Raw genomic sequence first — 14,274 nt, forward strand, 5'->3', positions numbered from 1 at the left:
GAGGGGGAGGGTGAACAGCCAGTTGTCGTGGTGCATATAGGTACCAACGATACAGGTAAAAAACAGGATGAGGTCCTACAAGCTGAATTTAGGGAGCTAGGAGTTAAATTAAAAAGTAGGACTTCAAAGGTAGAAATCTCAGGATTGCTACCAGTGCCATGTGCTAGTCAGAGTAGGAATTGCAGGATAGCTCAGATGAATACGTGGCTTGAGGAGTGGTGCAGAAGGGAGGGATTCAAATTCCTGGAACATTGGAACTGGTTCTGGGGGAGGTGGGACCAGTACAAACTGGACAGTCTGCACTGGGCAGGACCGGAACCAATGTCCTCGGGGGAGTGTTTGCTAGTGCTGTTGGGGAGGGGTTAAACTAATACGGCAGGGGGATGGGAACTGAGGCAGGGAGACAGAGGGAGGTAGAATGGGGGCAGAAGCAAAAGATAGAAAGAAAGGTAAAAGTGGAGGGCAGAGAAACCCAAGGCAAAAATCAAAAAGGGCTACATTACAGCAAAACTCTAAAGGGGCAAAGTGTATTAAAAAGACAAGCCTGAAGGCTCTGTGCCTCAATGCGAGAAGTATTCGTAATAAGGTGGACAAATTAACTGCGCAGGAAGAAATGAACGAATATGATATAATTGGCATCACAGAGACATGGCTCCAGGGTGACCAAGGCTGGGAACTCAACATCCAGGGGTATTCAACATTCAGGAAGGATAGACAGAAAGGAAAAAAAGGTGGGGTAGCGTTGCTGGTTAAAGAGGAAATTAACGCAATAGTAAGGAAGGACATGAGCTTGGATGATGTGGAATCTGTATGGGTGGAGCTGCGGAATACCAAAGGGCAGTTGGAGTTGTGTACAGACCACCAAACAGTAGTAGTGAAGTTGGGAACAACATCAAACTAGAAATTAGGGATGCATGCAATAAAGGTACAGCAGTTATCCTGGTTGACTTTAATCTACATATAGATTGGGCTAACCAAACTGGTAGCAATGCGATGGAGGAGGATTTCCTGGAGTGTATTAGGGATGGTTTTCTAGACCAATATGTCAAGGAACCAACTAGAGGGCTGGTCATCCTAGACTGGGTGATGTGTAATGAGAAGGGACTAATTAGCAATCTTGTTGTGCGAGGTCCCTTGGGGAAGAGTGACCATGATATGGTAGAATTCTTTATTAAGATGGAGAGTGACACAGTTAGTTCAGAGACTAGGGTTCTGAACTTAAGGAAAGGTAACTTCGATGGTATGAGGCGTGAATTGGCTAGAATAGACTGGCAAATGATACTTCAAGGGTTGATGGTGGATAGGCAATGGCAAACATTTAAAGATCACATGGATGAACTTCAACAATTGCACATCCCTGTCAGGAATAAAAATAAAACGGGGAAGGTGGCTCAACTGTGGCTAACTAGGGAAATTAAGGATAGACTGGGAAAAATTTAGAATTCAGCAGAGGAGGACAAAGGGTTTAATTAGGAGGGGGAAAATAGAGTATGAGAGGAAGCATGCTGGGAACATAAAAACTGACTGCAAAAGCTTCTATAGATATGTGAAGAGAAAAAGATTACTGAAGACAAACGTAGGTCCCTTGCAGTCAGAATCAGGTGCATTTATAATGGGGAACAAAGAAATGGCAGATCAATTGAACAAATACCTTGGTTCTGTCTTCACGAAGGAAGATACAAATAATCTTGCGGAAATATTAGGGGACCGAAGGTCGTGTGAGAAGGAGGAACTGAAGGAAATCCTTATTAAGCGGGAAATTGTGTTAGGGAAATTGATGGGACTGAAGGCCGATAAATCCCCAGGGCCTGATAGTCTGCATCCCAGAGTACTTAAGGAAGTGGCCGTAGAAATAGTGGATGCATTGGTGATCATTTTCCAACAGTCTATCGACTCTGGATCAGTTTCTATGCACTGGAGGGTAGCTAATGTAACACCACTTTTTAAAAAAGGAGGGAGAGAGAAAATGGGTAATTATAGACCGGTTAGTCTGACATCAGTAGTAGGGAAAATGTTGGAATCAATTATTAAAGATGTAATAGCAGCGCATTTGGAAAGCAGTGACAGGATCGGTCCAAGTCAGCATGGATTTATGAAAGGGAAATCATGCTTGACAAATCTTCTGGAATTTTTTGAGGATGTAACTAGTAGAGTGGACAAGGGAGAACCAGTGGATGTGGTGTATTTGGACTTTCAAAAGGCTTTTGACAAGGTCCCACACAAGAGATTAGTGTGCAAAATTAAAGCACATGGTATTGGGGGTAATGTATCGACGTGGGTAGAGAACTGGTTGGCAGAAGGAAGCAAAGAGTGGGAATAAATGGGTCCTTTTCAGAATGGCAGGCAGTGACTTGTGGGGTACCGCAATATACATTAATGATTTAGACAATGGAATGGAGTGTAATATCTCCAAGTTTGCAGTTGACACTAAGCTGGGTGGCGGTGTGAGCTGTGAGGAGGATGCTAAGAGGCTGCAGGGTGACTTGGACAGGTGGGCAAATGCATGGCAGATGCAGTATAATGTGGATAAATGTGAGGTTATCCACTTTGGTGGCAAAAACAGGAAGGCAGAATATTATCTGAATGGCGGCAGATTAGGAAAAGGGGAGGTGTAACGAGACGTGGGTGTCATGGTACATCAGTCATTGAAGGTTGGCATGCAGGTACAGCAGGCGGTGAAGAAGGCAAATGGCATGTTGGCCTTCATAGCGAGGGGATTTGAGTATAGGAGCAGGGAGGTCTTACTGCAGTTGTACAGGGCCTTGGTGAGGCTTCACCTGGAATATTGTGTTCAGTTTTAGTCTCCTAATCTGAGAAAGGGTGTTCTTGCTATTGAGGGAGTGCAGCGAAGGTTCACCAGACTGATTCACGGGATGGCAGGACTGACATATGAGGAGAGACTGGAACGTCTGGGCCTGTATTCACTGGAGTTTAGAAGGATGAGAGGGGATCTCATAGAAACTTATAAAATTCTGACAGGACTGGACAGGTTAGATGCAGGAAGAATGTTCCCGATGTTGGCGAAGTCGAGAACCAGAGGTCACAGTCTAAGGATAAGGGGTAAACTATTTTGGACTGAGATGAGGAGAAACTTCTTCACTCAGAGTTGTTGACCTGTGGAATTCCCTACCTCAAAGAGTTGTTGATGCCAGTTCATTGGATGTGTTCAAGAGGGATTTGGATATGGCCCTTACGGTTAAGGGGATCAAGGGGTATGGAGAGAAAGCAGGAAAGGGGTACTGAGGGAATGATCAGCCATGATCTTATTGAATGGTGGTGCAGGCTCCAAGGGCCGAATGGCCTACTCCTGCACCTATTTTCTATGGGCCCAAGTTTCCACTCTCTGGAAAAACGGCGCATCTCCAAATGGTGCGCTGACTTTCTGGAAGAAAAAGGGCACCGAAAACTTACCTTGTGATTCTCCGGTCTCCTCAGGACGTCTTCGTGCTCGGCATGGCACAGCACAAGGGGTCGAGGGCGGAGCCAGGTCCTAGAGCTGAAAACAGTGCCGGGGCCTCTGCACATGCGCGCTAGAGTGTGCACGCATGTGCAGTAGCTCCAGGCACCCTAGCTCTGGCCGAATGAGCTCACCGGGCGAAGATCAAGACTCGGACCTCCGTCCTGTTCAGCTCCCTTCCCCACATCCTCCTGTCCAGCCTTCACCCCACCCCCCTCTTCTCTCCCCTCTCCCTCCCCGTCCCCTCCCTCCCCGTTGTCGGCAGGGCCCGCCCGCCCGGCATCTCGCTGGGGGCGGGCCCCGCCCAAAGTGGCGACGGTGGTCCGGCCCGTTCAGCCTCTTCCCGCTCCCCCTCCCTTCCTCCCTCCTCTCTCCCTCCCTCCCTCTCCCCTCCTCTCCCTCCCCCCTCATCTCCCTCTCGCCTTCCTTCCCTCCTCCTCTCCCTCCCTCCCCTCCTTTCCCTCCTCCTCTCCCTCCCTCCCCTCCTTTCCCTCCCCTCCTTTCCCTCCCCTCCTTTCCCTCCCCTCCTTTCCCTCCCCTCCTTTCCCTCCCCTCCTTTCCCTCCCCTCCTTTCCCTCCCCTCCTTTCCCTCCCCTCCTTTCCCTCCCCTCCTTTCCCTCCCCTCCTTTCCCTCCCCTCCTTTCCCTCCCCCCTCCCCATCCCCCCCCTCCCCATCCCTCCTCTCCCTCCCTCCCTTCTCCTCCTCTCCCTCCCCCTCCTCCTCTCCCTCCCCCCTCCTCCTCTCCCTCCCCCCTCCTCCTCTCCCTCCCCCCTCCTCCTTACCCTCCCTCCCCCCATCACTGTCAGAAACACAGACAGAGAAAGACACTGGCGGGGTGGGGGGGTCCCAGCATGCTGTTGGACGACTCCCTGTTCTGCAGTAAGTGAGTAGAAATAATTTTTTATTGATTGATTTTTTAATTTTTTTTTTATATTTTATTTTTTAATTCTTTTTTTGATCTATTGGTTGATTTATTGATTTATTTATTGTTGATGATGGCTCTTTATTTGTAAAAGTGAAGTGTTTAATGTTTGTAAACTTCCCTCTCCCCCCCCTCTCGTTCCCTACGCCTGATTTATAAGTGTAGGCAAGGTTTTTCTGAGCGTATAAAAATCTACACTTACTCCATTCTAAGTTAGTTTGGAGTAAGTTTTCGCTGCCTAAACTTGCAAAACAGGCGTAAGTGGCTGGACACGCCCCCTTTCTAAAATGAAACTATTCTAACTCACTAGAACTGGAGCAAACTAAATGCCGAGAATTGCAATTTCTAAGATGCTCCATTCTAAACTAGCTGCTCCAAAAAATTAAGAGCAACTCAAACCGAAACGTGAGCCCATATGTTTCTATGTTTATTTTGAGGGAATAAAGAACAAGGGGACATAATAAAGTTAAAGCTAGGCCGTTCAGGAGCGAAATCAGGAAACACATTTTCACAAAAGACGGTGGGATTCTGGAACTCTTCTCCCAAAAGGCTGTGGTTGCTGGGTAACTTGGAGCTTTCCAGACTGGGATTGATAGATTTTTACAAAAGCAAAATACTGCAGCTGCTGGAAATCTGAAATAAAATCAGAAAATGTTGGAAGTACTCAGCAGGTCAGGCATCTGCGGAGAGAGACACAGAGTTAACGTTTCAGGTCGATGACCTTTCGTCAGAACTGGAATGTAACAGATTTTAAGCAAGGGCAGGGAAAGGGGGGAGGGGAGAAAAGAACAAAAGGGAAGGTCGGTGATAGGATAGAAATCAGGAGTGATTAAATGACAAAAGGTATGATAGTACAAAGCAAAAGGAGATGGTAATGGGACAAGTAAAGAAACAAAAGATGGGTCTGGAAGAGGTGTAAATGTGAATAGCAGAATCATCAACAGCTGCCATCTGAAAAAATAGGAGCAGAGGCTATGGACTGAAATTGTTGAACTCGATGTTGAGTCCAGAAGGTTGTAAAGTGCCTAATAGAAAGATGAGGTGCTAATCCTCGAGCTTATGTTGCGCTTTGTTGGAACAGCGTAAGAGGCCGAGGACAGATTGGGAGTGGAGTGGAGGTAGATTTTTGTTGTGTAAGGGTATCGAAGGATATGGAATAGAGGCGGGTGAATGAAGTTAAAGTGCAGATAAGCCCTGATCTAATTGAATGGCGGAGCAGGCTCGAGTGGCTGGATGGCCTATTCCTGTTTCTGTAATTCCTGTGAGGTTTATGAGGTATCCTAACCGGTCTAACCCCCATTCTACCCAACCAAGGTCATGCGATGTGCTGGGCTCTGGCTGCAGTCCCCCCTTTGTACAGCTGCCTTATTGCATGCGCACAGCATGCGGCCTTGAAAGATGCACTTGTCTCTACCTCAACTACTCTGAAAAAGCATACCATGGTCCAGCAACTTCTGTGTGAAGACATTTTACTTAATTCCTCAGTCTGTGACAATTTTATTATTATTAGTTTTGGATTGCTCTGGCACAGACACAATGGGCCGAATGGCCACCTTGTGTGCTGTGCACATGCAGTAAGGCAGCTGTACAAGACTGGACTGCAGCCGTGTCATACAGTCTGAGCCCAGCAAGTCGCATGACCGTGCTGGAGTAGAATGGCGATTAGACCGATTAGAATACCTCATAAACCTTACTGGAATTATAGTTCCTGTAATGGCTCTTAGTTATTTGGGAACTCTCAGAATTTGTCATCAGGTGGTTAGTTGCATGGAGATAACAGTTTGTATCTCAATGATTAAAAACTTGTGTTGTGAGAAAAAGGAATTCTTTCACTATTGCATGCTTCTGGACGGTTTATGTATCAATCTCAAAGCTTGTAACAAGAAGACAAACCTATTGATTTCCAATGTACTCAGAGTAAGAGGTGACTGCATTTCATCTGTGGCTGGAGTGCAGTGTCCCATGAAGCTTGGTAAGATGTTCCTGTTTTCCTGCTTTGTTTCCGTACTGTGTGCAAAAATTAGAGTTTTATAAATGTCAATAACTATGGGAGATGGGAAAAAAATTAATTTAAGCACAAGACGAGAGATGTTGGTCAATCTGTAGTACAAAGAGAGGCTTAAGAGAATGGCACTATTTCTACTGGAGCAGGGAAGACTTAAGAGGAGAATTAAAATTAGGAAGGGTTTTGAGAGGATGATATAGGGAAGAACTGTGTTTATTCTGAGACAAGGGATCATCGGATTAAAATTGTCACTGAGAGTGAGGAGAGAGATTAGGTAAAATGTCTTCACACACAAGGTTGTTGGACCATGGTATGCTTTGTCACAGAGAGTGGTTGAGGTAGAGACCAGTGCATCTTTCAGGGGAAAATTGGACACACATATTTTAAGCAGAGGAAGATACAAGAGCGCAGGGCAGTGGGATTATTAGTTTTAGATTGCTCTGGCAAAGAGCTGGCACACACACACGATGGGCCGAATGGCCGCCTGCACATGCAATAAGGCAGCTGTCCAGAGTGCAACGCATAAGTTAGATCTTAAAGAAATTAAACTCCAAGTCAGGATTATCTTACTAATTTCATATGTGGATAGGGTGGGATGGGGCATAAACACCGGTATGGACCTGTTGGGCAGAATGGCCTGTTTCTGTGCTGTACATTCCATGAAACTCCATTCCATGTAACCCTAAGTACACTCTACTATAGAGATGCAGGTGAGGATGAACATAATGTTAGTAACATTTATAATTATCGTTAAATGATGAAGAAATGTAGTTTAAGGAAGACCGTTTGGAATTGCAGTTTATGATACAATACTAAATATTGATCAGTGTCTCGGTTGCTGTACGAGCATCGCGAATTAAGATGGAATATAATATCAATGTGTCACACATTATAAACGTAGAGGCCTGAGGGGTGAGATTGCCTCTTGGGGGGCGCTAACGACGCATCAAAGGGCAGAAAACGCAAGTGGAAGTTGTGTACAGACCACCAAACAGTAGTAGTGAGGTTGGGGATGGCATCAAACAGGAAATTAGGGATGCGTGCAATAAATGTACAGCAGTTATCATGGGTCACTCTAATCTACATATAGATTGGGCTAACCAAACTGGTAGCAATACGGTGGAGGAGGATTTCCTGGAGTGTATAAGGGATGGTTTTCTAGACCAATATGTCGAGGAATCAGCTGGAGAGCTGGCCATCTTAGACTGGGTGTTGTGTAATGAGAGAGGATTAATTAGCAATCTTGTTGTGCGAGGCCCCTTGGGGAAGAGTGACCATAATATGGTAGAATTCTTTATTAAGATGGAGAGTGACATAGTTAATTCAGAGACTAGGGTCCTGAACTTAAAGAAAGGCAACTTCGATGGTATGAGACATGAATTGGCTAGAATAGACTGGTGAATGGTACTTAAAGGGTTGACGATGGATAGACAATGGCAAACATTTAAAGATCACCTGGATGAACTTCAACAATTGTACATCCCTGTCTGGCTAAAAATAAAACGGGGAAGGTGGCTCAACCGTGGCTAACAAGGGAAATTAAGGATAGTGTTAAATCCAAGGAAGAGGCATATAAATTGGCCAGAAAAAGCAGCAAACCTGAGGACTGGGAGAAAATTAAAATTCAGCAGAGGACAAAGGGTTTAATTAGGAGGGGGAAAATAGAGTATGAGAGTAAGCTTGCAGGGAACATAAAAACTGACTGCAAAAGCTTCTATAGATATGTGAAGAGAAAAAGATTAGTGAAGACAAACGTAGGTCCCCTGCAGTCAGATTCAGGTGAATTTATAATGGGGAACAAAGAAATGGCAGACCAATTGAACAAATACTTTGGTTCTCACTTCACAAAGGAAGACACAAATAACCTTCCGGAAATACTAGGGGTTCGAAGGTCTAGTGAAAAGGAGGAACTGAAGGAAATCCTTATTAGTCAGGAAATTGTGTTGGGGAAATTGATGGGATTTAAGGACGATAAATCCCCAGGGCCTGATAGTCTGCATCCCAGAGTACTTAAGGAAGTGGCCCTAGAAATAGTGGATGCATTGGTGGTCATTTTCCAACATTCTATAGACTCTGGATCAGTTCCTATGGACTGGAGGGTAGCTAATGTAACACAACTTTTTAAAAAAGAAGGGAGAGAGAAAACAGGGAATTATAGACCGGTTAGCCTGACATCGGTAGTGGGGAAAATGTTGGAATCTATTATTAAAGTTGTAATAGCAGCGCATTTGGAAAACAGTGACAGGATCGGTCCAAGTCAGCATGGATTTATGAAAGGGAAATCATGCTTGACAAATCTTCTATAATTTTTTGAGGATGTAACTAGTAGAGTGGACAAGGGAGAACCAGTGGATGTGGTGTATTTGGACTTTCAAAAGGCTTTTGACAAGATCTCACACAAGAGATTAGTGTGCAAAATTAAAGCACATGGTATTGAGGGTAATGTATTGATGTGGATAGAGAACTGGTTGGCAGACAGGAAGCAGAGAGAAGGAATAAACGGGCCCTTTTCAGAATGGCATGCAGTGACTAGTGGGGTACTGCAAGGTTCAGTGCTGGGACCCCAGCTATTTACAATATACATTAATGATTTAGACGAAGGAATTGAATGTAATATCTCCAAGTTTGCAGATAACATTAAGCTGGGTGGCAGTGTGAGCTGTGAGGAGGATGCTAAGACGCTGCAGGGTGACTTGGACAGGTTAGGTGAGTGGGCAAAGGCATTGCAGATGCAGTATAATGTGGATAAATGTGAGATTATCCATTTTGGTGGCAAAAACAGGAAGGCGGAATATTATCTGAATGGTAACAGATTAGGAAAAGGGGAGGTTCAACGAGACCTGGGTGTCATGGTACATCAGTCATTGAAGGTTGGCATGCAGGTACAGCAGGCGGTGAAGATGGCAAATGGCATGTTGGCCTTCATAGCGAGAGGAATTTAGTATAGGAGCAGGGAGGTCTTACTGCAGTTGCACAGGGCCTTTGTGAGACCTCACCTTGAATATTGTGTACAGTTTTGGTCTCCTAATCTGAGGAAAGACATTCTTGCTATTGAGGGAGTGCAGCGAAAGTTCACCAGACTGATTCCCGGGATGGCAGGACTGACATATGAAGAAAGACTGGATCGACTAGGTTTATATTCACTGGAATTTAGAAGAATGAGAGGAGATCTCATAAGAACATAAAATTCTGACGGGCTTGGACAGGTTAGATGCAGGAAGAATGTTCCCGATGTTGGGGAAGTCCAGAACCAGGGGTCACAGTCTAAGGATAAGGGGTAAGCTATTTAGGGCTGAGCTGAGGAGAAACTTCTTCACCCAGAGAGTGGTGAACCTGTGGAATTCTCTACCACAGAAAGTTGTTGAGGCCAATTCACTAAATATATTCAAAAGGGAGTTAGATGTGGCCCTTAATGCTAAAGGGATCAAGGGGTATGGAGAGAAAGCAGGGGTGGGGTACTGAAGTTGCATGATCAGCCATAATCATATAGAATGGTGGTGCAAGCTCGAAGGGCCGAATGGCCTACTCCTGCACCTATTTTCTATGTTTCTATGCAAGACACTTTTCGTCCGGGGGAGGAGGGCGCTACTGCCTTCGGGGAATTGCCCGGGACTTTCTGGAGGCTCTGCCATGGTAATGCTGCGATCAGCGCCTCGGGCTGCCCTGCAACCGGCGAAGCCACCACCACTCCGCGCCAACCCCTCAGCGCCCCGCGGGCCACGAGGCTGACCCGAGCGGATGTCAACACCAGCTCTCGGGGCACTCCTTAAAGTGGCTGCCATCTTTTTTAGTCTGTTGACTCTCGGGTCGGCTTGATGATGGCGGTCCTGGCGTGGTCCGGGCCGCCATCGTGCAGCCCGGCATTCGACTTGGGCGCCGAGCTGCAGGCCCTGTGCCACGCTGCCCTGGTGGCCTATTAGAGGCCTTGCAGAGTGCGCAGCAGCCCTCCCCTTTAATCGAAGGGGAGGGGCGTTGAAGTGCGTCAGCGCTACGTGGAGCATTCGCATTGCGCATCTTTCAGTGTCCTGGTTCCCGTCCCCAAAGGAAGTGGAGCGCGGGAGATTGCGCTCTGCATCCTTTGAGGGGCGGGAAGGGCAATCCCAGGGAGGGGCAGGCCTTCAGCACCAGCCGCAGAATATCCTGGCCTCAGAAAGTTACCGCCCCCAATCCGGGTGCAGGGCCGTTAGCCCCCTGGTGTTTCCGCTCGGTTGTGCTCGAACTTCAGCACAATTCATCAGAAATCGGCCAAACCAGCAGAGAAAATCACGGAATTTCAAACGCAAATTGCGTTCAGCACAAATTGAGTTTTCGCAATCTTTGCGCTACTTTAACAAAACATTACGCTAGAAGCCGGCCCCATCCACAAAACTGACCGCACCCCCAGATCACATTAATCACCATTGGGAATTTACACTAATTGCGCTCCTGTTTAAAGACATGTTCAGCAATTTACAATCGGGTTACCCGCAGCTGGTGGACTAGACAGTCTGATTAAAATGCTTCTATTTTGTGATAAACACATTTTCAGCTGTACTAATCAAACTGCACTAAGTTACCACTCTTAAATATATCAAGAAATATTTCTTGAAGCAACATTTTTTTTCCGAAGTTTCCGGTCTAAAACGCGGCTCAATTGCGCTGCTTCATGGTAGATTTTACGTTCCGCGTTATGCAAATGATTTTGAACGGAAACTTGAGAAAAGAAACATTTCACAAAACTGGTTAAAATTTTGATCAATTTGTGTTCAGATCGCTGAAGGCGCCCAAAGCTGAAACTACACTAGAGTGTTCTGTTCCTTGTTGCTTCTTAGGTGGTCCCTCGTATTGAGGATGACTTGCTTCCACGCCAAAAAGGATGAGTTCACAGGTGTTTCAATGAAGGACCCGAACTACATCCTCAAGGGTGGAAGATGCCTGTGCGTGAATTTTTTTAATGTGTGGTGGCCGTTGTACACCAGCCACACATGGGCTTGGCAGAGCTAGGTCTTGATCCAGTGGCAAGAATTAACCAAGACGACTGGAGACCTGCTCTGTTGCACGGACCTCGTGCGCACACAATTGCAGTGTGGGCTGGCCCGTGCTGCCCCTGGGCCCCGATCACGTCGATCCACGATCACTCGCTGCTCCTTCGCTCCGACCTCGCCGCTCTTGCTGTACCTGCCCATATTGCAATCGGCGACCAGGACCTTGGTGACATCCAATCAAGTCACCCTCTTGTACCAGCTCGCACTGCTCCCTGAAGTGATAGGCCTCCACGCTGTCCAGGGGCCGCTCACCTTTTATAGTCTCGACGCTGCCACTTGTGTTCCTTGTTGCACAATCTTGCTAATGTGTCATTACTATTTAAAATAGTAGGAACCGAGGAATAGTAGGAATTGTAGGAACTAAGTTTAAAAAAAAAAAAGATTGAAATTTAATAAAAGAAGATCTCCATTTGTGGAGCATCCCATAAGCTTCACATATAAAGAATTATTAGGTGTCAGCCATTGCTCAAGTGGTAGTCCTCTCGCCTCTGTCAGAAGGGTGGGGGGGGGGGGGGTTTAAGCCCATTTCAGAGATTTGAGCACATCATCTGGAGAGACACTTCAGTGCAGTACTGAGGGGTTGCTGAGTTGTTGGAGATGCCGTCTTTCAGATAAAATATTAAACCCCATCTTATCTGGGCAAATGTAGCAGCCATTTTACACACATCAAGATCCTGCAAGTTGCAATGGGATGAATGGCTGGTGAAACCGCTTTTGACGGTGGTGGTAAAGAGTCGAACACTGACCTAGACACTCAGAACTCCTCCTCTTCAAAAATAGCACCTTGGGATCAGTAATGGGTCACTTCAGGGGTTGGACAAGGCCATGCTTTGGAGCGTGCAACAACTCAATTGAGAAGTTTACTCTCCACTTCAAGATTAGGTCACAGACCTCAGCTTGCTTCCTGCTGACTGATTGTTTCATTTTAAAACCTATAAAATGAAATCGCTGCCTCTTGTCTCTTTCAGTGTTGCGGGAAAGTGGTGGTGTTCATACCGGACATTCCTCCTTTAATGATTTACTGCATTATTCCCACGTTTTAATGTATGGTGGCTATCAGGACTGTTACTTGTTCAGTATGATGTAGTAATAGCAATAGCAGAAAATAATTAGGTTCGGATGACATTGCAAACCATGAACATAATGTGAATAGCTCTCACGTTTACAGCCTTAAAATTGCAAAATTCGATCTGTTACACATATTGTTATTCCTATTCCTTTAAGTGTGTTGACCTGTCGCTTCTGTCGATCACGGTCCTGTTTTCTGCAAGCTCTATAGAGGGCAGTGTCTGACCATGTGCTTCCTGTATTACTGTTCTCATCTTGGAGAGTGTAATAATGAAAAGAATTGGTGGATGCTAAATTTCTTTTATTTAATTTTGTTTTACAATGTTATGTCTAGCATGTTATACAGATGTGCTATAACCACTTCTCTGTGCTTTCTTTAAACAGTATTTGCATAACCTGTTCAAGAGAGATCACCATAAAGGACAGAAGTTCCACGAGCAGCAGATCAGCCTGTACGCCGAGTATGATCGACCGAATCTGTTGCCATTCCTGAGAGACAGCACCCATTGTCCACTAGAAAAAGTAAATCGGTCTTAGCTCTCGGTATTGTGTCTTACTGCAAGAATGCTGCTGTTCTCAAGTGGGTATCATTGTGCAATGCAAGGACTTTGGTTGGTTGTTAAATGGCACATACATAGAATCTGCAGCACAGAAACAGGTCATCCGGCCCAACTGATCTGTTCTGGTATTTATACTCTACACAGGCCTCTTCCCAATCTAATTATCTCTTCCCACGATGCCCCATATCCCTCTATTCCCTTCTCCCGTCACATGTATGAATCAAGCCTCCCTTAAATGTATCCATGCTACCTGCTTCAACCACTCCATGTGGCAGCGAGTTCCACATTCTCACCACTCTCTGTGTAGATAAATTCCTCCTAAATTCTTTATTTGTTCTGTTAGTGGCTATCTTATATTTATGCCCCTTGTTCTGGACAGTGTTGGGGATAACTGCTCTCAGCACAGAAGCAATGGGGTGAAATTTGGGCTACGGCAGCAAGATTGACACGAATAGAAAATTGGGCCTGGTGTTCCCTGGTGTTGCAGTTCCCTATTACTCGTTCTCCGCGACCACCATGACCAATTTCACCTTCCAAGTGTCCTGTGAAGCCACTTTTTGGAACATTAACTTCAGCTCCTGATTCACCAGCTGAGCACTCAGTGAGTACGAGAAGGAAACCAGAAAGTTCAGATTTGGTTCTGTTCCCAGAATCAACCCTCCTGAGAAACAAATTTCATCGTTAAACTCGATGGTAAATGTATATAAGATGAAGGCATGTGCAGCTTCCTAGATACGTCCCAAACCATCCCCTCCCCTGAGGAAAAAAGCACATGATGTATGACTCCATTCTTCTCTCCTCCTCCTTTGGCAGTCCCTCAGAGTCACGGGTGACTTGTTTCCGCACTAAGTTCTCAGGTGACTGATGAGTCCAATGTGGGATCTACAGTCTCTGTCCAGACAATGGTTGTAAGGACGGGTGGATGGGGTGCTTGATTTCTCGTACGCTCCTTCCGCTGTTTGTGCTTGGCTTCCGCGTGCTCCCAGCGAAGAGACTCGAAGTGTTCGGCACCTTCTCGGATGCTTCTCCTCCACTTTGAGCGGTCTTGGGCCAGGGATTCCCAAGAGTCGGTGGGAAAGTTGAATTTTTTCCAGGAGGCTTTGAGGGTGTCCTTGAAGCATTTTCTCTGCCCTCCTGGGACTCGCCTGCCGTGACATAGCTTGGAGTAGAGTGCTTGATTCGGGAGTCTAGTATCGGGCATGCGGACAACATGGCCCGTCCATCGGAGCTGATCGAG

The 14,274-nt window shown here is 46.1% G+C and overlaps 1 protein-coding gene across 4 annotated transcripts in view; it reads left to right on the top strand.

Annotated features, from left to right (window-relative positions):
• vps41 (VPS41 subunit of HOPS complex) overlaps window positions 1-14,274 on the top strand; it is a 297,897-nt gene that overhangs the window by 246,482 nt on the left and 37,141 nt on the right. For all 4 annotated transcript variants that reach the window (XM_070890345.1, XM_070890351.1, XM_070890353.1 and 1 more), the window contains one exon: window positions 12,862-12,999. In XM_070890345.1, the coding sequence (XP_070746446.1) occupies window positions 12,862-12,999 (138 nt within the window). The remainder of the gene's footprint in view (window positions 1-12,861; window positions 13,000-14,274) is intronic.

Source organism: Pristiophorus japonicus, chromosome 1, assembly GCF_044704955.1.
Source record: "Pristiophorus japonicus isolate sPriJap1 chromosome 1, sPriJap1.hap1, whole genome shotgun sequence".
Lineage (NCBI taxonomy): Eukaryota > Metazoa > Chordata > Chondrichthyes > Pristiophoridae > Pristiophorus > Pristiophorus japonicus.